The 23232-nt window shown below is 41.1% G+C and overlaps 1 protein-coding gene across 2 annotated transcripts in view; it reads right to left on the bottom strand.

Annotated features, from left to right (window-relative positions):
• Nucleotides 1–2828: 2828 nt before the first annotated feature.
• Nucleotides 2829–23232, bottom strand: part of EPB41L3 (erythrocyte membrane protein band 4.1 like 3) — a gene marked incomplete at its 5' end in the record, with an annotated part of 90685 nt that continues 70281 nt past the window's right edge. Inside the window, 10 exons of one of the 2 annotated variants that reach the window (XM_080821459.1) lie at nt 2829–3953; nt 5179–5295; nt 5573–5653; nt 6090–6188; nt 6662–6793; nt 7616–7999; nt 8661–8783; nt 16438–16629; nt 17096–17161; nt 20031–20084. In XM_080821459.1, the coding sequence (XP_080677585.1) occupies nt 5185–5295; nt 5573–5653; nt 6090–6188; nt 6662–6793; nt 7616–7999; nt 8661–8783; nt 16438–16629; nt 17096–17161; nt 20031–20084 (1242 nt within the window). In that variant the 3' untranslated portion in view covers nt 2829–3953; nt 5179–5184. The remainder of the gene's footprint in view (nt 3954–5178; nt 5296–5572; nt 5654–6089; nt 6189–6661; nt 6794–7615; nt 8000–8660; nt 8784–16437; nt 16630–17095; nt 17162–20030; nt 20085–23232) is intronic. The other variant, XM_080821458.1, reaches the window with a different exon arrangement.

Consider the following 23232-nt stretch of genomic DNA (forward strand, 5'->3'; position numbering starts at 1 on the left):
AGCAGATGAGACCCCAGTCCTGGCTGACACCTCGACTGTAGCCTTTTAGAGAAGCCAGTGGGACCAGGCCCCAACCCCTGACCCACAGAAACAGGGAGATAGAAATGCATGTGGTTTTAAGCTGCTAATTGTGTGGTAATTTGTTATGCAGCAATAAAAGCAGATACTGACCTTGGTACTAGATTTTGGGCGCTGCTGTCATAAATACCCAAGTATGTGGGAGTGGTCTGGAACCCCCAATAACAGTGGGTGCAGGCTGGAAAAATTATGAAGAGCATAATAGAAGGAAAGAAAGCTGAACATGTGTAACTTCTCTGATAATGTAAGTTTATAAAAAGGAATAAGCACTTACTGCTGGGGACAGAAAAACATGAAAACATTCCATTTGGTTTAAAACTGTGAACACAGCATGTTGACTATAGTTAACACTGTACTGCATATTTGTAAGATGCTAAAACAGTAAATCTTAAAAGTTCTCCACAAGAAAAGAAACTCGTCACTATGTATAGTGATGGATGTTAACGAGACAATGTGGTGATCATTCCACAATACACACAAATATTGAATCACTATGTGGTACACCTGAAGCATGTTATATGTCAATTATAGTTAAATATTTAAAAAATTAAAACAAACGTGGGGGCAACTTGATGGATATAAACTAAGTGGATTGGGTACAGTCATCCTTGGGAGGCTAATGATCATTTTCATATCAAAAAGTTAATTTTTTTCAAAAAATTTTTTATTTTCTCAAATTAAAAAAATTCCAATTATCAGTGTTATATTAGTTTCAGGTGTATGATACCTGAATTGTACGAATTGTATGATTCCACAATTTCATACGTTACTCAATGCTCCTCATGGCAAGTGTACTCTTAATCCTCTTCACTTGTTTCACCCATCCCCCACCCCTCTCTCCAGCAACCTTGTCTGTTTTCTATAGTTGAGAGTCTGTTTTTTGTCTTTTTCTTTGTTAGTTTGTTTTGTTTCTTAAATTCCAAACGTGTGAAATCATATGGTCTTTTTCTCTTTCACTTAGCATTCTACACTCTAGCTCCATCCATGTTGTTGCAAATGGCAAGATTTCATTATTTTTGCTGGCTGAGTAATATTCCATTCTAGTACATATATACACACAGTACATCGTTATCCATTCATCTATCAATGGATACTTGGGCTGCTTCCATAATTTGGCTATTATAAAGATTCCTGCAATAATCATAGGGATACACATATATACTTTCAAATTAGTGTTTTTGTATTCTTTGGGTAAATATCCAGTAGTGTGATTACTAAGTCATAGGGTAGTTCTATTTTTAATTTTTTTGAGGAACATCCGTACTGTTTTCCATAGTGGCTGCACCAGTTTGCATTCCCACCAAGTGCATGAGGGCTCCTTTTTCTCCAATTCTTGCCAACAACTCTTGTTTCTTGTGTTGTTTCAGCCATTCTGACTGATGTAAGGTAGTATCTTGTTATACTTTTGATTTGCATTTCCTTAATGATGAGTGACACTGTTTCATGTGTCTGTTGGCCATCTGTAGGTCTTTGGAGAAATGTCTGTTCGTCTTCTGCCCATTTTTAAATCAGATTATTTGGCATTTTCTTGGTGTTGATTTGTATAATTTCTTTATGTATTTTAAATAATAGTCCTTTATAAGATATGTCATATCTTCTCCCATTTAGTCGGTGGTTTTTCGGTTTTGCTGATTGTTTTCTTCGCTCTGCAGAAGATTTTTTCTTTTCTTTTCTTTTCTTTTCTTTTAGATTTTATTTATTTATTTGACATAGAGAGAGGGTCACAAGTAGGCAGAGCAGCAGGCAGAGAGAGAAAAAGAGGGGAAAGCCCCGATGCGGGGCTCGATCCCAGGACCCTGAGATCATGACCTGAGCAGAAGGCAGAGGCTTAACTATCTGGGCCACCCAGGCGCCCCTCTGCAGAAGCTTTTTATTTTGATGTAGTCCTAATAGTTTATTTTTGCTTTGTATCCCTTGCCTCAGGAGACATATCTAGAAAAATGTTGCTATAGCTGATGTCAGAGAGATTCCTGCCTGTGCTCTCTTTTGAACTTGTGTAGTTTCAGGTCTCACGTTTAGGTCTTTAGTCCATTTTGAGTTCATTTTTGTGTATGGTCTCGACACGTTTTTTGATTGTCTTCAAACGTAAAAGGATGCTTCAGTACCTAAAATGAATACACAGTACTGACAGTAAGAGCAGCAGATAACGTCTTCGCAGGTAAATGGTAAGAATTTGGCTCCCCCACTAAGACGAAGACATGTGGGTCGTATCCAGTAATTCTCTGGAAAAGAGTTTTAAGAAAATTAGTTGACAAAGAAACAGCACGTGAGGTGTGCTAGTGTAGGCCAGCAGTTAGGTGGTAGATCTCCTGGCCTGAAGCAGTTTGAGATGACTGAGCTGTGGGAACACACCGCAAGGGCCCTCGTAGAATGTCGCGGCTAATCTGTTCTGCTGTGGAGCTGACGTGTGAGAGAAAGGGGTCTCTCTGGTAGACTGTAAGCGCCCAGAAACACTGGGTTTAGAGGAGAATCTCTTTCTTCATAAAAAACCTAACCCTGAAAATGAGATTCTGTGGTAACTAGTTGTACTTTTTAAGGCCTTCCTAGGTAACCAAACACGTACGTGTGTATCTTCTGTTTCTTGTCTCCCGTACCTTGAAGGGTCCACACGCTATGTCACCACAGACACATTTTGTCCTGTAAAAAGACACGCTCTACACAAGGCAGATGAATGAGGCCTTTGACGTCATGCAAGTGCTACCCTCTTGGCTAAACGCAGACCATACTGAAATTATTACACACAGAGAATCACAGCTTTAAATGCATTTACCATTTTTATTTCGCTATGCAGAAACATACATTCACCATGGGCTGTGTGATGCAGTTGACAGTGTAATGGAGAATATATCTTTTTGAAGGCTATTTATAACTAAACACTAAATAGTTTAATTACAGTGGAAATTCTGTACAATTTAAGGCTTGGCTCTGAACTAGATTGTAAATATGGACCAGATTTGTAAATAAAACTTTTTTTTCAAGTAAAAGAAGAAAAATCAACTTAAAAACACAAGGAAGAAGAAATGAAGACAGAAAACAATGCAACAGAAGCCCAACAGATCTTTCTGGAGTGAAATTTCATAATATTGTAAACTAAGAGAAACAGGTTTTCTTCCCCCAAATAATGACAATTTACATATTTAGGGCTTGTTAGGGAACTCTTGGAAGCTTTCCAGGTTGGACGCAGACCAAAGCGAACAAGGAAGAAATCACATTAATATGCTAAAATCAGTACTACCTTATAACGAATTCAATTAGATACACAAAGCAGGATTGTAAGCATTAAATATTTCTGGAGGATTGAGAGTCGTTGCTGTGTATGGGTGAGAGTAATAAAACCAGGTGAGACAAGTACAAGATTCAAGTTGTTTACTGAATAAACTCGGTTATTGGCACATCTAATCTGGAATAAACCTGACACATTAGACCTAGACAGCTTCTAGCATTTTAGGGTAATCTTCATTTGTCTGTAAACAAAAGATCTGTCACCTAAGAAATTGCGATTTTTGTTTAGACTTTAATAAACTATGAAAGGCATGAATTGTTTATGTGTTACATGAGATCACGGTTTATATTGTTGGTTATGAACGTGCAGGTATAGCTGAAAACTTAGACACTTGGTGGAAATTAAAAATGCTACTCTTTTGTAATTTTATCGTTGCTTCATGCAATATCAGTTTTGTGATGCTGATTCGGATTGCTTTATTATGGGAAGATCTCTCTGCCAGTGTCTTTATTAATGGTCAAGGTCAGTTCTTCTGGATTGAAATTTTCCATGGGCAGATACAAGTCAGTTGGGTTAGAAGAGGGAACTCCATATAGGCTCTGGTTTTCCTAACGGTTTGCATGACTGGATTCATGTGCAGGCTAAGTTATTCCTGTAGGAAAGAGATTGGATCCGTTACTCCTTGGAAAACACCCGAGAGTCTTCCTCAGATTAAGGCCACAAACAAAATTTTCTTGCAGGTTATTACATGCACTTTTTGCCAACACACTGTAAAATTCCAGCACAAGTCCATGATACGCGTTCTCTTACATAACTACACCACCACCCAAGTGGCTGAAGCTCGCTGGAGAACCCTTTGGCTGCTTTCTGTCTTCCAAATTATATTTTTAATTTGAAAATAATGCGTGACTTTTGTATTTTTTTCTTTAAGAGAGACTGCTACTCAATCTATAATTCCTAAACCAACGTTAGAGAACTTCCTTTATTTCATTTATACACGTGAAGCATTTAAGTGACTTTCATCACATAACCAAGGGTGCAAGTAGTTCAATGGTTGCATTCAGCATTCAAAGCCCTCTGGGGATGCTCTGGGCCTGTGAGTTCTTGCACAGCAGGTGAGTGTGAGTGTGCTTAACAAGTCTGTGCGCACACAGAAGACGCTATCTGCTCATAATGCCAGCCAAACAGCCACTGGAAAGGCATGCACACACTTTCTAGAGAAAAGCAGGAGCACAAGACTGCATTTTTGCCTCCTCCCGAGACATAATGCTACACTAAGGAGAAAAAAAAAACACCCCAAAGAACACAGAAAATATAAGACATCCAAAATGAAAGTGAATGCCCATGTTTCAAATTCAGAAACAAAGCAAAAAGAGAGCATAAACAGAAGCATAACCAAACACAGCCACAGAGAAAGCTTAGAGTGAAATGGGATATTGTTGCTGTCAAAAGGAGAAAGGGGTACGCTTTATTTTCCTGGTATTTGGAACACACAAATTGTATCTTTTAGAAAAAAAGTGGCCTTCGTTCCGATTAGGCCACATGGCAAGTGAAATCAAATCTGATTCCTGAATTGAATTTGGGTAACGAAGAACACAGGGCATGAATGAAAAGGAAACACCAGCGAGACCATGCAAGCAAAGACTGCTTCTTTCTTGATCCTCTAGCTGGCAGAATATGCAAAAAGTCCACAGTGTGGAACTCCCAAATCTGAAACAAACCAGCACCCACAAACCAATTCTGCAGCCCCTCGGTGAGCAGCCTCCCAATGCCAGTGAGAGAAAAAAGGAGGAGGCGGCGGCACGGGAAGGACGGGGAAGTGCCCCATGCTACATGCCAGCCAAGGCCAAGCCTAGAGAATCAACGTCGCCTCTTACCTGGGGTCAATCCTCTCCGTCTTCCGGTGTGATCTCTGTCTCTTTATGGACCACTACTTTGGTCACTGACATGTCAGGGTGCTGCTCTTTGGCCTCTTTAATTGCCTGAGCCAGCGCCTATCCCCAGGAAATCACAGAAGGGCAAAGACAAAAAAGGAGGTGGAACATGCATGATCAGTAGCGAGGTGGAGACTTACGAGCTAGATCTATATACGTCATTCACAAATGAGGTACAATGATCGCAAAAGGAATCGTACGTTGCGTACTGAAAAGTTAATTCAGAAAACTGTTTACATGGCACGATGGACTAGAACAACAACACTGGGAAGAGCAGGGCTGACCAGTGTCTCTCTGGTTCTCTGCCCGGGTATTTACCATCCTCATGCACACTTACCTGGTCATGGTCAATGTCTGCATCTCCTGTGATGACTATCCGCTTCTCAATTCTCGTCTCTGAAATGCCTCCTTTCACAGTCTGCGAGGGACGGACAAGTGTTACAAATATACCCACCGGGAGGAACAATCCTTCTTCAGTGGGGGCGATGGCCGGAAACCCTAACAGAGTTTTAACTAATGGCACTCATTAAGAGTTGAAACAATTCTTTGGCAGTTATTTAAAATCGTTAATTTCAGAAGCGTAGCTCTCAAGAGTCCTTTGGGTGTGGCCGGCCAGTGTTTCTGGAACACCTACCATATGCCAAGGACTGGAGTTCCATTTAAGCAAAGGGTATCAGAATGCATGTTCCTAAAAAAATGAGCACATAGGGGCAAATGCCCCATAAACGGACTGAGCGTGAAAGCTCTAACATAGCTATCTGGGCCTCCGGATAGTCACGTAACTGCCTGTACAGCCCAACTGGGAAATAGCTCCGTGTAAATGACTTCCTTTTGTCTGCTCCCGCTCCACTTACTTTGGTGATGTGGGTGGTGGTCGTGGTGCTGGTGGTTTCAGATGTGATCGTCTGTGCGCTCATGAGCACGCCTGGCTCCAAGTCAGCACCAGCATCAACCTACAAAGGGAAGGAACAGACGCCACACTCAAATACTTCGTTAGGTCGGGGCATCACCGTGATTCAGTCATCTCCCACAGTCACCGTGCAGTTCACGCCACACTCGGGAGCTGTGGCTCTCGGGACAGATGACCCTGAACGTGGCTAGAATTAACCATTGTTAAAAAAACCGGGACTTGAGAAATGTGAGTAGGGTCTGCTGAGCTCGTATTTTCCCATATCTCTGGCTAGGGAAATAGGTTCCTGAGCCTTGTTCCATATTCTGAGATATATGGAGACCTGTTCAAGTCACCTGAGGCTTCCGGACCAGTAATAAAGTTGTAATTACTACCGTTATCACACTTGATAGACACCGTTTGGCTGCTGGGTCCTCTGAGTCTCACAAACTAAATATCATGAGCTATAGTTAAATGCAGCAGCCATTAAAGGGGAAAAACAAAGTGCCAGGGCTCTGGCCTTCATAGACTTCTTACCTGGGATGATTCATATGTGATGGTTTTTGTTTCCGTGTGAACGACTGGCACTTCCTTGGTAGAAATTTCTAGCTTTACGCCTCCTGGTGAAACACTGCCAAAACTGATGGTTTCTGTCTTCACAGTTGATGACTGGGCCAATGGGAAGTAGGTAGAGATGCTATTACAGTTTGCACAAAGACATGATTTTGGTGCACCCCCCCCCACCCTGCAGTGGGTATGGATAAGCACAGGTTAGTATGAAATAAATGTTTATGTATAACATGGGGAGGGTAAGTTGAGGAATGAGGCAGACACCAGGTCAGTCTTTCAAAATTCCATAGACTTTTTTTTGTTTGTTTGTTTTTAAACATGGGATGTTCCAGGTAAAGGAAAGCATTTTGGAGGACATGTTGAAGAAACTCTTTTAATGACCCCCCTCCTCTTTTGCCTAAACTAACAGATCAAAAATCATCAATTTGCCTTTTATTTAATAACTTCTTAGAAAGAAGGAACAAATATGAAGACATTAACCACCCCTCCCCCCTCCATATACTTCAGGAATCTCAGTAAAAGAGATAAAGAACAAAGTTCTGGCATTTGGTACTGGGGCAAGCATGGTTTTCGGTCCTTCTGGTGAAGTACATCGATCAAAAATAAATTTATCAAATTTTCTACTATTATGGCTGGCCATGCAGTCCCTGGGTTTACTCCCAATAATTACAACAAAGGTAGGAACCATTTCCTGGAGCTGCACATTATCAATCATCATTGAACATGTTTGCATGGGACCCCCAAAGATGGAAACCAGCATGGAGACCCTATTGCCATGCAAGAGGGAAATAAGAGGAGAAACAAACTGCACTTGGAAAAGGCAGAAAGTTAAACTTAGCTCCCCCTTTATGCTTAACCAAATTTCAGGGACTCACAGATCAGTTTACATCAGTGCCGAAAGGAACGTCAACTGCTAGTTACCTCAAAATGAGGTTTTTGTTCCCAAGTTTCAGAAACGTGGACTGTTGCACTCTGCTGCTCCTCTGGCTCGTGGGAGGCAGTGGCCGTCTCTTCCTGCTCGAGGACAGCTTTATCGGCCACCTTCCCCTTCTCCTCCTTAGCCCCCTCCATCAGAGCAGAGCCCTCCTTCCCTTTTAAGCTAGAAGCGTCGGCAGATGCTGCCTGGGCTGCAGCATCCACGTCATCTCCAGCTGCATAAGAAGCATCCCCACTCGCATGCACATTCATCACATGTCTTTCCTCCACCAACACGGTTTCCTGCACAACCTTCTCGGTGCTAAGTGGTTCGGGGTGCTGGCTTGTTTCCGTCTCGGTCTTGCTGGACCCCGTCTTGGTTTCCGTTTTCTGCATGAAAAAGGACTGCAGTGTCAGGGTGACCTTCCACAAACCGAAGGTCAAACCACAAAGATCAAAACCAAAGCAGCGACTCACCAGGGTGCTTAAAGCCAGTGTGAAGTGCTTATGACCAGAAATGCTTACAGAAAATATAAATTAGCTTTCATTCCTCCCACCAGGATCTCGGATGCGTGCCCCCTGCCCTGACACTACCCCCCACACCCCCAATCGAGCCTCTGTTGCTGTGTCGGGATAGCCGCAAATGAAACAGGATGCAGATAAAATGCAATGAAAACAAAACAAAATGAAAGCATTGTAGCGTGTTCCCATCAGTTGTGGCAGCTTTCTGAGACCTAACGGATGACATAAAATGCTTAAAAAAATTAAATGCTATGTAACTTTTTCAACATGACTGCCTTTTGAATATTTGAAGTAAGTTCTAGGGATGCAACGAAAGGCACATGACAGCTATGCCAAGCAGGCACTAAAGGAAAACCACCAAAGAGAACTCTGAGGTGTTTAAGGCAAAGCCATTTGGATGCAAAACACACACGCATGCACGCACGCACGCACTCACGCACGCACCCACACCTCCGTGCACACACCAAAAAGGCATAAAGAAAGGCAACTAGGCAGTGTCAGGAACACCAAAGAGGAAGCAATTGGCCACCTGAACCCAGCTTTGAGAAGTAGAAGTAACCCCTCCTATGAATTCTGTTGGTTTTCTTGCAGACTCTAATAAACTGAAGATTTCAGAGCCATCCATGAGCTTTTCAGCAGAAGACTGTTTAGTCTGAGTGAACAAAAAAAGGGACAGTCAAGCACAGAGACAGGAACATAGGCGGGCACATTCACATTCACAGCCGGTTAGACAAAACTGTAGGGGAGGAAGGCGGGAGGAGGGAGGTGGGCATCTACCATACAGATTTTGGAAACAGAAAAGAATGGGAAATAAAATAGCAGACTGAGGTGACCATGAGCTCTTGTTTGGTAAAGCGGAGAGAGTTATTAGGATATGGGTGGTGCTGGTTTAAGCAGACCATTCTCCCTTCATTGCAAGCCCCAGCAGCACTACCACATCTCGGGATCGGGGAGCTGGAAATAAAACGGAAAGTGTTTTAATGCTCATACTGGACTGCGCAGTATTGTCTGACCATGAAAAAAATTAAAAAGCTTGGGTCGGCTGCTTTCAACATAAAGCCAAACAGCAAGTGGAACAGAAAAGTTGAGGGTGGAAGGGCACTGCCTCAAAAAAACGTCATGCTGGAATCTGAAACGGTGGCCCAAACGAAAGGCACTTGTTACCACAACTCGGGACGTGGCTGACTCGGTAACGTAATGAGCAGTGGCCACGGTGACGGCCGGCTCCTGGGAGTATCTCCACTCAGACAGGCTCTTCCGCCTGGGACCAAAGAGCCCCACTTTCAAGACCTCGCCCTCAGGCAGCAGCTCCGTCCTGCTGAGGCGTACGCTGTCCAGCCCCGCGTGGGACCCTGTGTCCTGGCCCAGCATCGGGGCTTTCTGTAGCTCTTCTTCCTCGGGGCTTGGCCGCCGGGACTCGGCTTCCTGGATGGGAGCCAGGGATTCAGACAATTTCCGTTTGGGGGTGTGGACCTCAGGTCCCCTTTTGGATTTCTCATCAGGGACGGCATCCAGGACCTCGTAATCGGCCATGACTGGAGTGACCTTCACGGACTCTGACAATCCTCTGTCTGTTTTCTGAAAGGCTTCTAGACTGCAGGGCTGCACTCCCTTCTCCCCCTCCTTGGCTTTTCCAGTCATGGTAACGATCTTCCCAGATACTGTGTCATAGGATTTGCCCAGAGTGTATATTTTCTGTTTGCTTTCTCCTCTCAACTGCATTTCCCGGGCCAAGTCATCGAAGCTCTGCATTTCAAGGGCACCGGATCTTAACAGATCAGCGGGGATGTCACCGCTTCTACTGCTCACGGTCACCACCTTGTAAGTCACAATCTTTCTCGAATCACCGTCAACTACCTCAGTGGGTACTTTGTCTACAATAACCCAATCCTCTGTGCCCTATATTTGAAATATAAAAGCTAAATTAGAAATTCTGATGGTCTCATTTCTAAAATAAGAATCCTTTAAGAAAACCAGGGCAAAAGCTACATTGCGATGTGACCGCACGGGGCTAGTGTTAATGTCTAATGATTATGGTCGCAAAGCTCTTCTTATCTGAAATTTACAAACCCTAACCTTCAACTTGGAACACAGTCTGCATGTAGAGTTGTAATTGCAGATTTCTTTAAACGGGAGCGTACCTTGAGGGTAAATGTTTGCCAGATTCTATCTGACCTTATGCTAAGCATCTGATCATTCTACATTTCAAGATGAAATGATATTACTGAAGCTGCTGTACAAGTCATTTAGCTTGTATGGGCACAAAAAGACCGTTTTCCAGGACATGTATAATACTGCACTTCATATCTGCTGTTTTCACAAAGAACTTGCCAGCATCCCGTGAATTTCCATGAAAACCATTTTGTTTGTAAATTCTATTTCCTCCTTTGGGGGATCGAACTCACTACAGCACCTACTATCCAATAAACACTGAGCGTGCCCTACTCAAGGCACAGCCGAGAAGTACCTCCTACCACTGGGGCATTGTTGGAGCCTCTTATCAATAGCTCATAGTGGTCTGTACTGTGTTCCAATCGTATTTACAAGCGAAGTTCATTATCTGAATAGTTTCCTTGCCACTTTCCTCAGTACTTAGTTCTGATACAGCAGAAGAAGTGAGTTAAGAAACTTGTATTTGAGAAGGCTACCAGGATGAGAACAGGCTGTGGACTACTCTAACAGATCATGAGGGGACGAGAAACCAGGGGCAGGTGAGCACCCTGATTTATGTTTTAAGCTACAGCGTTTTCTACTTGCCTATTTATCTTAGCCTAAAAACGGGAATCTTGAAATGCGTGTGCCTTAAGAACAGTAATTACAGATCGGTTTACATGCTGGTGCTGGATTAAAGGAAATGAAGTGAAAAATAACCTCTAGGGTCGATGGGACAGTTTTCTGGAAAATGATTTGGCGAGAGGTAACCACAGAGCCCGTAGAGTCTCCTTCCTGCATTTTCTGTATCAGACTCGGCTAGTGGGAAAACCAGTAAGAGTTCAGAACTTTCAACATCAGTCAAGGTCATCTAAATTAGTATCACTCTATAGGTAAAACAGAGAGTAAAAAGTCCAAATATAATATTAGAAAGCATCACCATAATGCTTCCGTGAGCAAACACAGATATCACAGTAGAGCAAGACCCATCAAGGAATGATGGCTAATTGATAAATAAAGTAAGAAAATTCCCTTTTCCCCTCCCCAGAATCCAAGCAAACGTGACACACCTACCTTCGTTTTAAGCGAGGTAAATGTAAAAAGGAAAGTAAAAGCTACAGACATTTCAATGACAGTAAAATCGGAAGAGCAATTCTCTTCTGGGCAATTCCTTTATGTTTGTCTTTTACCTGAGACTCAAGGAATGGAGAGCTTCCTTGCTGCAAAAATATAAGTTTTTCAGAAATGTCTCTTTCTTCTTTGGTCTGTTTGGATAGAGGGGGTTGGGTTGGAGAAGAGGAAGTAGACAGTTTCCAAAAAAAGGCAAGTTAGGAAGAGAGTTCTTTTACTGTGTCGTACGTATTAACAGTCATTCATCTCTTTCTGAAGAAGTGAATTATTGCTTATGAATTTGAAAAGTGGTCGGAAACCATTTCAATGCTTCATGATCACCTCCCCAAAGTAACAGGTTAGTTTCTGAAGCTCCAGTGTTTGACTCGACACGTTTCCCACTTCCGTAAACACAAAACACGCAAGAGCAAATAGAAAGCTCCTTGGCATTCACACAGTGTCCAGGCCAGTCATGTGCAAAGCCGTAGACATGAGGAATAGAAGAAAATGTGAAGATTTAAAAAAAAAAATTAAGTGAGATAAAAACCCCTCACTCCTACATCTGACAAACACCTGGCTGCATTCCCCACCAAAGGGGGCTTCATCCCGGGCGAGGAGATGCACACGGGCCACTGCCTTCAGCTACTAGCTTGAGTAAACCCAGTCAGACCTCGATCTATTCCTTTCTTATTCCACAAAGTATACTCAAAATTCATAGCTTCATTTGAACTTTTATAAGATGGCAAGTAACTTTAAAAAGTCAACTTCAAAATATCTTTGTGAAAAATTAAGTACTCAAAGTCATGCTTTCACACGGAACATTAAGAAACGTTGAAAAGTGGGGCGCCTGGGTGGCTCAGTGGGTTAAAGCCTCTGCCTTCAGCTCAGGTCATGATCCCAGGGTCCTGGGATCGAGCCCCGCATCTGGCTCTCTGCTCAGCGGGGAGCCTGCTTCCCTTCCTCTCTCTCTCTCTGCCTACTTGTGATCTCTGTCAGATAAATAAATAAAATCTTAAAAAAAAAAAAAAAGAAACGTTGAAAAGTAAATATGCTGTGTTAGCAACCAGCTTCTCCCTTTTATCTACTTTTTATCACTTCTTTCAGTAGTAAGTAGGAAAAATTCAAGTGGCAATATACTAGCTGCTGCGTCGATCTCTGTGTATAGCATCCAGCTCCATAGAATACTGAGTGAAAGGGGATTTAGGACAAGTAATCTAAAAAATCCTAACAGAAAGCCCAAAGTTTCTAGGAGGAAAGAGCTTTTAAAATAAATCTTATTGTAAACAATACAATTTAATGAGAGTTATTTACTATTCCTATGTGTGTACAAACTTATCGGTACTCCCTTTAATAGTCCGCCTATAAACGTTTGTAAATTCTCCTGAAGAACCCACTGGCAAATTTTGATAGCATTGTTCTCCTATGCCCCTTTTTTGATGAAGAGAAAGTAAGAGATTTCTGAGGGGGAAATACCTTTTGGAGAAAGGTATTGGAAAAAGACAAAATGTACCACATGGAATCATTAAATACGGATTTTTGTCTTGTTTTGTTTGTTTTACTTTCAATTGCAGCCTCTTTCTCACAGAGAAATAAGAAACAGGAAGGAAAGGTCAAGATTATAGGTACTTTTCAGAATATCACTGCCAGGCCTCTAATTATAATCACTGAGCTAAATATTATCCCTAAGATGAAAGCCCAAAATAATAATAATAGTAATAGCAGGAAAACAGTGGTTTTTAGCACATCCTGTTATCTGACATCAACTAATTTCAAAGTTGTTTGTCTATAACGAAAGTATCAACACTGTCTGCATCTGAACTGTGTATGTCCGCTGAGAGAAAAGGGTAACATAAGGGATAGATCTTAAAAGCCTATAGATGGTCAACCTCAATTCGGTTTGTTCAGCTAAAGTGAAGAGATGCTGATAACAAGAAAGGCTGATAACTGAAATGTTTACTTTCATCACGGGTTAGAAGAGAGTTAGCTGTATGCTCCACACATTTTTAGTTCAACACTCATCAGAATATCGTAATTGGGAAGCAAGGCCCTTATACCGGCATGCAAAATGTACAGTTATGACTCACTCCCAGGGGATTAGGGATTTGTGCAGAGCCTTGACGCTTGCCTCTCTCTGCGCCAGGCGTTCTCAACTGGGAGGTGCGTTAGAATTACCTGGAGAGCTTTTAAGTAATAGTACTATGTAGGAGTGCAGCTCAGACAAAGGAAATCAATCTCTGATTTAACAGATCCCAGGCCTCAATATTTTTAAAACTTCCTATAGGGGCACCTGGGTGGCTCAGTAGGTTAAAGCCTCTGCTTTCAGCTCAGGTCATGATCCCAGGGTCCTGGGATCGAGCCCCGCATCAGGCTCTCTGCTCCACAGGGAGCCTGCTTCCTCCTCTCTCTGCCTGCCTCTCTGCCTACTTCTGATCTTTGTCTGTCGAATAAATAAATAAAATCTTTAAAAAAAAAAAAGTTTAAAACTTCCTATAGGTCATTTTCATATGCACATGGAATTACACCCCAAGGCCTGGATGGAAAGTCACAGAAGTCAGATTCAGAGAATGAAAGATAAGTCTCCATCTCCATAACCAGAAGATCATGGTGAATGGTTTTTGTTTGATTGATTGATTGTTTCCCAATTCGAGGCCCATGCAAAACCTGACTTGCAAGAGCAGAGCTGGATTAGAAAGCAGACAAATGCACAAGCAGAGCTGATTCCAGTCATTCGTGGTAGTTACGTTCCATAAAATCCCCATCAACAGTGAGTTAGAGGAGACTGAACCACTGATTTTATGGGAAACACATGGTGAGGGCTCTTGTGAGCCTCTGGTCATGATATCGTCATCAATGGTTCAATATACAAAACTTTGTTTTGTATGTTTTTGTTTAAAGACTCCTTATTTAATACATATTATTGATCTGTTAACATTGAAGTCATGGCCACAGCACTCTAACTTATTCTTGCATGAGATTTCTCTAACACATATATTTTCCCTAAAGGCACATGACAGCTTTCTTGTGCTTTTAGGAACACTAGCTCATACTTCCGGCCTGTAGGTCTGGGCGTCATCTGAAACAGCAAAATCACCCATGGAGACACAGAAACGTGGCACCAAATAGGCCTCAAAAGCCCATTTGTGTACAGTATGAGAACTGAAACAGGTAGGCCTTGGGCAACCATAGCTTGGAACGTGCATGGTTGAGACACCAAGTTTTCACCACTCTGTGTCCATCTGCAGATGACTGGGAAAGTGTCCTTAAGGCTGATTTTAGGGTTATGGTGAATTTCAGCAAGTAGGTGAATGTGCAGCTACAGAATCCGTGAATTGGGAGGCTCAGCCGTGCTAAGCTTCCGTGCTGTAAGACTGCCACCTGCGTCAACAAAAAGGCTGATACTTGGCACTGTGAAAGTGCTAATGGGTATTGCATTATGGCTGGAATTTGGAAAATTTCAGTATTCAAGTGACCACAAGGGCATATACCTCTAACATAGACTCAGCCTAGGGGCATCATCAAAGACTGTCATGGGAAGTATCTGTGGACAGAAACATACCCAGAGGCCTTCACGGACCAGACATCTATCCTTCCTGTTTGGTGGGCCCTGTATATGGGTTTGTCTATGTTCCGAAGTCAAGAGAGCGATGCTCTGGGGCATCCTTGCTACTTATCTGCTATTAAGTATATAAGTATAGATACTTATCATTATTTGAAAGTTGGATAAATAAAATTCCCATTTTAATAGTAAATGCACATGATCTTCTTAGAATATAATCACTACTCCTAGCTCACTATATATTACTAAGGTAATCTGAATGGAACGGTGTGTAATGCCACAAGAATACTTCGGTAACACTATTTTTCATCTATTCCGTATAAAAGGGCCCCTTTCAAAGTAATTCAAATGGATATATACCTTGTCACATTTTAGCTGGGATTAGAATTATCATGAACATAGTGACTGTGGTCACTTTTGATAAGTAGCTTTCAAGGGAAGTTTAGAAAATGATCAAAATGAGTGTCATTATATTCTTTTCCCTGCAAGGACTGAAACATTGCATGTAGACTACAGCTTAAAGGATTTTTCTCCCATAAAGGCCCAAGTTTTGATTTTCTTCTGTTCTAGCTCAGCTTTCTGGACAAATACGCTCTGATAAGGGAGTCTTGATAAGAAAAAATGTTAATCAGCATGATGCTAGAAAGATGCAGTTATTAAAAAACTACTTCTTTTGAAAGAAAAAGCAAGATGATGTCTAATAGGGGACAGACGAGCACCACTGACCCTTGTGGGTCCCTCAATGGGAGCCCCCAGATAGGATCTGCTGAATCCTCACAGTCTGTAACTGTAATTCACAGTCTGTTTAAATTCTGGAAACAGAATTTTCCAACACGGAGCACTCGTATTTAAGAAAGACATTCTGGCCCCTCTACTTTCTCTATTAAAAAAAAAAATCAAATAAAAACTGATTGTAAACCTGTTAAAATAATGTTATGTATATTTTTAAAAAATCAGTTAAAATCGAATCACACATGGATTATACCAGTAAAAGTCTGGTGTAGCAGTCCCAGAGTAAAACAGGTCCCGAAATTCTGTCAACTTCAGATCGGTGTTGAGTCAAACATTAGACCATCTCCCTACGCCTGATCTTGCAACTGATGTGAAACACTCATGAGTGTTCAGGGCATTTCTTAATGCAGCAGAGAAAGCATTTTTCAGAAAAAGTGTCAGTTCATTAAGACAGTATCTCAATTTCTCCAGCTGTGAAATCTAGGTTCACCATTAGAACAAACCCATTTGCATGCACTAGAGCTTCCCTGAGCCTCCTTGTTCATTCCAAGCACCCGGAGATGGGACTCCTCACTCCTCAGCCGCCACATCATTCTACTCCACAGCTTTTCTCTGGAGCCCTGAGTATGTCAGTTCTGTTTATACGCAGACAAGTGGTGGGACTGTCTATGCCGACTCCGTCCCCTAGGGGCGGGCCCTGCAGAGAAGCACGTCTAGCGACCGGAAGACAATGACACCCCAACACCCAAATACCGACCTCCTCAGGGACCAGCGGTTCGATCATGGGCGCGTCCTCCTGCCTGGCGGCTAGTCGCACGGGGGAGGTAGAAAGCCTCTTTTCCCATTCATTCGTGATGGCAGTGTCTGTGGAGGTTTCTAAAAAGGTTCTTTTCAGCTCACTAATATTGGTTTGATGTTTCATCAGGTCATCTTGAGTTTTATCTAGCTCCTACATTCAGAACATAAAGAATCCAACAGTCAATGTTTTACACGTCTTCCTGAGTTTTTGTTTTTGTTTTTTTTTAAAGTAATGTCAATCTCATGAGTAGTCAAAATAAAAGAATTCTGATCAGGGCTCATGACACTACCACAAGCACTTTGGTGAAAATGTGACATTTCTAAGAGAAGAAAAAAAAAAATCTAGTTCACGCAAGCATAAAAATCAAAAGTTTTTTAAGAGGCAAACTAGAAAGAGTATAATTCACATGTAACCAGAAAAAAAATTAAAATAAACACACACAGGAAAAAGGATCTAAATCTAGGAGAAAGGAAGGAATCAGAGTAGGCTGAGAAGGTATCCCCACTTATTCCCAGGTGAGAGCACACAGTTCATGCATCATTGTATGAGCCCACAGGTATACCACTGAAGAAATGTCAACACACACAAACATGCACTGGTATATACCAATACCAACCTCTAACATAAGATTACTATGTTTGACATACACATTTTCACCCTTTATTCGCTTAATCAGACTATTCTGAAAAAAGTGGAGAAGAAAGGGAAAGGTAAGGGACACGGTAGTCACGGGAACAAATGCCATCCTCCACAGTGCACCGACAACACGGGTAACCGCCTACGGAGCATGCTGGAAGGCTGGAACACCGGAGACGCACAGTGACTTATCACACACTGATCTTTGCTTTGGTTTTATTTTTAATTTTCTACCTGTGCCTTGAGCTCTGCGTCTTCCTCCTGGTCCGACTGCCAGCATCAAGAAAGAGTGGGAAATAATGTCTTACCATGTAATTGACTACGATTGAAGAACCATGGTCTATAGAACCTTGCTAGAGGGGGTACTAGTTTGCTTTTGTATATGGATGCTAGTTCTTTCCTATATGCAAGCCACAACATTCTCACACACAAATTATGATGCTTATTAAGACGACAGGAGTAAAAGACTCCTTGCTTGGTGGGTCTTTGACAGTGTCACCTGGAGACTTCTGAGTGTGATAAGCATACACACGTAAGTGGGAGTTGACAGCTAGGGTTTGGCGGGTTGTCCTTAATGCACACTACAAATGTTTTAAGCCACCTTAAAACTAAAATTCACAAGCATGGTTAGGATTACCCAATAATGACAGCTCCCTTGGGATGTATGATTCTTGATAATCCTAGGAAGTTATAGCTATTATTATTATAGAAAAATTGTAGGCCAGAGAACCAAGGCTCAAAGAATTTAACATTGAGGGTCCCACATTTAAGAATTTCTTGGAGCCATGAATTTCTTGAATCCATATACTTAAAAATAAATAAATCTGGGAAGGAAGGAAGCTGATATAAGCTAAGAAAGTTGAAAAAAAAAAAAAGGAATCAACTACCTTCAACATTACCAACATTTCTTTAAAGATGTAGACAGGATCATTGTTGAGTTCTTAAAAAATACAACAGATTTCTCTAAAAGCCACTTCATTATCTTGATTTTTCTAATTGCAAGGATCTGTTTAGTCCTTGGACTAGTGTCTGGGTACCAGGAACGAGGTAACTAAGCCAACCCACATATGCAGGCAGTGGTAAAGCTGTGTGTCTCGCCGGTGGTACTCTGACTGAGGTCCATAGAGAGGCCCTCAGGGTAATTACAGGTGAGAAGTCTTGAGGAGACACCTGCACAGGTGGCCTGAAATGAATCAGTCTATCTTGCTCTCGGCCCCCTTATCTGCCAATGGGGAAAACTGCCCACCCAGCAGCCTCACCTGCATTTCTGTTGTCCTGGCCCCCGAGAGGAGACAGGGCAAGTATTTAAAAAGTGCGGGAGGGCACAGGTAACCCTAACACAGGGCTGGCAACACACTAATTCTCAAGTGTGTGGTGCGCACACAGCTCTGTGTTTTATTTTTAAGCTCCATATAGTTACCTATGTTGTATGTAAATGTTTGCACGCTTCAAATGTTATGGAACAACATTTAGAACTGCTACAGAAATTTGGAGTCTTACTAAAATATTTTTCATTTATGGCACACATTCAGATTCTGATGAAGTTTACTGAATTAACAAGTAGCTACATGTAACAAATAATTCTTATCAAATCAAGATGTAATTTTGTTTTAATTTGACACAGAAAATTATTAATTTATAATACATTTATTTGTGACTGCTTAAAAGAATCTGGATAGTTATTGTTTTACATTATTTTTTTTTAATTTATTTTCAAGTAGGTTCTATGCCCAATGCGGGGTTTGAACTCATCACCCCAAGATCAAATGTCAGAGTGGCATGCTCTACTGACTGAGCCAGCCAGTACAATAACAGCTCCTACAATACTGTTATTATTATTATTTTTTTTTTCAATGCCAGTGCTGTGATTTTTAACTTTAAAAAATTATGATTTCCAAATTTTGGGTTGTACTCTGGCATTTCCCAAGGATGAAAACTCCCATTTTAAGAAGTTTTTCTGAGGATATTTTCAATTAAGTATTATACAGATACTATTTACATTTTTAGTTTTTCCTGAAGGTCCTACTAGAAAAGACTGTTCTAACTGGATGATGTAAAAAAACAACTCCACAAAGTAGAAGATAAATTCTGTGAGAACTTCAGGAAAGGTACATCTTGGCTTCCATTACTATACTGTTTTTACAGAAATTTTAGTTATGGGTGGAGAAGATTCGAAAAACAACATAAGCACGCACATTTATTTATCCTAAAGAATTCATAAAGGATAAAGGATAGCACAGTCTGTTTCCTGTCACTGTTCAATGTGATCACTTTTTTTTTTTTTTAAATAAAGTACTAACAGTAATTTGCTAATTTCTTCTTCCTTAGAGAATCCATTTCTTTTGAATGACCTAGGTTATATCATCTGGTCTACAAAAATAAGAGAAGTATTATTATTATTTTAATAATTATTATTCAGCCATTTTGGATTTAAAAATATATCTGTATTTAGTAAATAAGCTAATTAAATTAATTGTAACCCTCCTCCTCACTCATCACGGCTTTCACACACAGACAGCCTCTCACTTGGGAAAGGGGAATAAGTTGTTTTTTGTTTTTTGTTTTTTGTTTTTTTAAGGTATTATCGGTTTAGCCAAAGGTTCTCAAAATGTGATCCGAAAATGGGCAGAGTCAACAGCCCTGAGAACTTGCTGGAAATGCAAATCCCAGAATCCCACCCCAGACCTTCTTCTTTTGCACAAGAAACATGAGGGGACCCAGCTGGAGGATTCTGATGTAGCCCAGAGCTTGAGAACCACTGACCCAGGCAACAGAATACATTTCCTTCCTCCTTTCAAAGTTAGAATTTCTCTCCACTCCATAAAACCTAGTATGCAAAGGTCCTAAATGCAGAGCCCCGTTCATGAGGCACTTGCGCTGGGCAGCCACCAGCCGCCCGCAGTGATGGTACCAACCTCAGTGGCGGTGGTCTCCCCGTCGGCCGCGGTGTCTGTGCGCTCACTGTCGGTCTATTGATCACAGAAGTGACCAGGGTCCAGGAGGAAGGCAGGAAGAGAAAACAAACCCATTTGGTCAAATAGGGCATGGCACAGGTCAAACAGTTCACTCTCTTTCTCTGTGACGTGTATCAAACTACCTTCCCACAAGGATGCAGGTTTCAAGCAAGAGCAAAAGAAAGGCCGGAGCTGGGTTTCATCAGCAGAGCCCCTCGGAGGAAGACCAGCGGCACACAGCCTGCGGGAACCACAGGAACTGCGTTAGCCAAGCTGACTCGTCTGGTTTCATGTCTCAGGAAAACCAAATTGTCATTCTTTCCCCCGCTTTTAACTAAAACCCCAAGAAAGATCTCTTAAAAATGTGTAATGCAAATAAAATCAATGTTTATATATGTTTGCGATTCTACTAATATGTCACATTTGAAAGATAAATTAAAATGTCAATTTAAATTAAAAGCTACTATAACAGTCACTGGACTTTCAGCCCCTCATTTATAACATGTTGATAATTTATACCCATTTATGACCATCAGGCTGTCTGCATTACCTATTACTTATAAAAAGCACATGCCAGTGACTCACAGGCATATGTTTTATATGTGAAAAGTATAACTCAGTTTCCAAGTAGTGGTGTTAACTAGATTTTTTACAGACTAACTGTTGTGTTTATTTTGCCCCACCCTCCAATATAAAGTAGTATATCAAAGTAGATATTTAAACATCTGTTTCTAAAACAACCATCCAAATGAAGCAAATTATAATACTAATAAAAAATGGAGAGAGGGAGAGAGAGAGAGAGAGAGAGAGAGACATCTACTTGTAAACAAATAAAACAAAGCACAGCATTTGACAGAGCCTAAGTTTTTAAGGGGAAATTATAATAGTCATTTCAGGACTGGGTTCTTAAGCTGTTTTGTAGAGATTTATGGTTTAAAACAGAAACTTATTTTCTTTGGAGTACAACAGAACCACAGCCATCACAGATGGGACATTTAAATGCCGTAATATATTATAAACTGACTTTCCCTCCATAAATGTCAACTAATCACTAATAAAATTCCCTGGAGCAAAGATACACAATGAATATTTTGAAAACAAAAATAAAAACTGGGAGCTGTAAGCTTGTGAACCTGCCTCTTCAGATAATCTTTCAATCCTAACAACAAGGAATTTCAAGAAGGATGCCTGGGACAGGGATGGTCATATCAACTTAACTCTGGTTGGGCGGATTTCTTGGTGCTATCCCAAATTTCCATTTTATATGTTCCTAAAAGAAAATACATTGAAGTTCATGTTTGGCATGTGCACCTGAGGGGGTCAGCTATCATGACTAAGCAGAACATGATTTTCAGGAGTTTGGTAAAGAATGTGTGCGGACACACTTTCATGACCTGATGACCACCTTCGCAACACCTGGTAGGGGGCGGGGAGGAGTGGCTAGTAATTTTCTTATGAGGGTGATCATTGCTATGGTGTTAGCATGGCTTCCCCGACTGACAGCCTAGGGAATAGCCAATGTGACATAGGGGGAGAGAGACAGGTTATTGTTCAAGTGTATAATAACCCGAAGAAGCCTCAGGCTTTCAAGAATAAATAGGAATGACTGGCACTTGGTGTGCTAACTAGTTTTGTGAAACACTTCCAAGCTGCTTGAAAGTATTTCTCCTCTTACATAATAATCTCCCTTGTGGCTTGAAAATCTCCTGGAGCATCTTGGCTTTAGATTACAGCCCTGGTTAAGAGTGAGGGCTCTGATGTCAGGCTGACATGAGCTCAAATCCTTGCTATTGAAATCTGTGACACACTGGACATGTTTCATGTTTTAATCCCCATTTCCTTCCAGCAAAATGGAGAAAAAAATAACAGCCCTAACTGTATCAGGTAATGGATATTAAGTGCTTTCTACAAGGCCTGACACATGCAGACCCAAAAGTGCCTATAATAACTGTCGTATGTTGATATTATTATTATATTATAATATTATATAATTATTACATTATATTATAAAATTATTACTACCATTTTTTCTAGCTATACAAAAAAATAGTCTAGACCGTATCTCAACTCCTTTAAATTCTTCCTGAGCATGTAGTTGGTTATTCAACAAATATAGTGATGATCAATAAATAGTTAATGAAGAAAGGCTGAAAAAAGTAGCTTTTTATATATTATTTATGTAATATACTACCACTAAACAAAGCTATGAAATGTATAATGGGTCACGAACTGTCATATGATTCTGTGTCTACACAAATTAAAATGTCAAAAATCAGTTGATTATTAATTTTCGCCTCCAAATTTGAATCTTTTTTGTTTTATGAAAATATTCCTCACAAATTGACACATAAAGACTAATGGTGATTCTGTTGTATGGCGAGCTAAATTCAGCTTATGTTTCTTGACAGATGATTTAATATTCTGTGCCCTTTGTTATGTGACCATTCTTGAAGGTACAAAAGAAAAAAAAATATTATTGGTCAGCAGCTTTATAAGTTTGAAATGATTCTGTCTTTCCACACTGGGTTTCCCTCTTGAGAAAGGTTGGAACTAATCAAGTCACTCCAATACATGAGAAATGTAAGCAGTGATGATAAAATAGTTGAAAAGAATTACATTCATTAGTGATTTAGTGATTCTTACAAAATGAACGTGACAGAGCTAAACCGTATGTTACATGAAGTCACCCCATTTAGCTGCCAAAGTGCTTGAAGCCTAGAGAATAAAAGAGGCCATGTCAACAATTTTTTTTTTTTTTTTTTTTTTTTTAATGGAATGACCTACATAGGAGTCCTCCAGCTCAGCCTGAACTAGAGAGCATAGCTTTTAACACTTGGGGTTAAAGACGACACCGAACAGATGGCCACACGCGAGGTCTCGTGTTAGGAGAGCTGTCATGGGTGACCAGGGATGCAGAGGAGGGGTAAGACCGCAGTGGCCAGAGCTGGCTCAGGGTCTCAGAGCTTTGCAGTAACAGGGAGAGTTAGCGGCTGGGAAGCTCCAGTCACGTGGTCACTGGCTTGCATCGGGTAACTGCTGTGATTTGTTTTGCTGATGTAATGCAGACATGCCCAAATTTAACATTAATTTTCATGCACTGATTACAACAAGATGTATACCCTGGATTAGGCACAAGATCTGTGTGGTTTGCTACAGAAAAGTT

The sequence above is a fragment of the Martes martes genome (genome assembly GCF_963455335.1).
Source record: "Martes martes genome assembly, chromosome: 13".
Taxonomy (NCBI): domain Eukaryota; kingdom Metazoa; phylum Chordata; class Mammalia; order Carnivora; family Mustelidae; genus Martes; species Martes martes.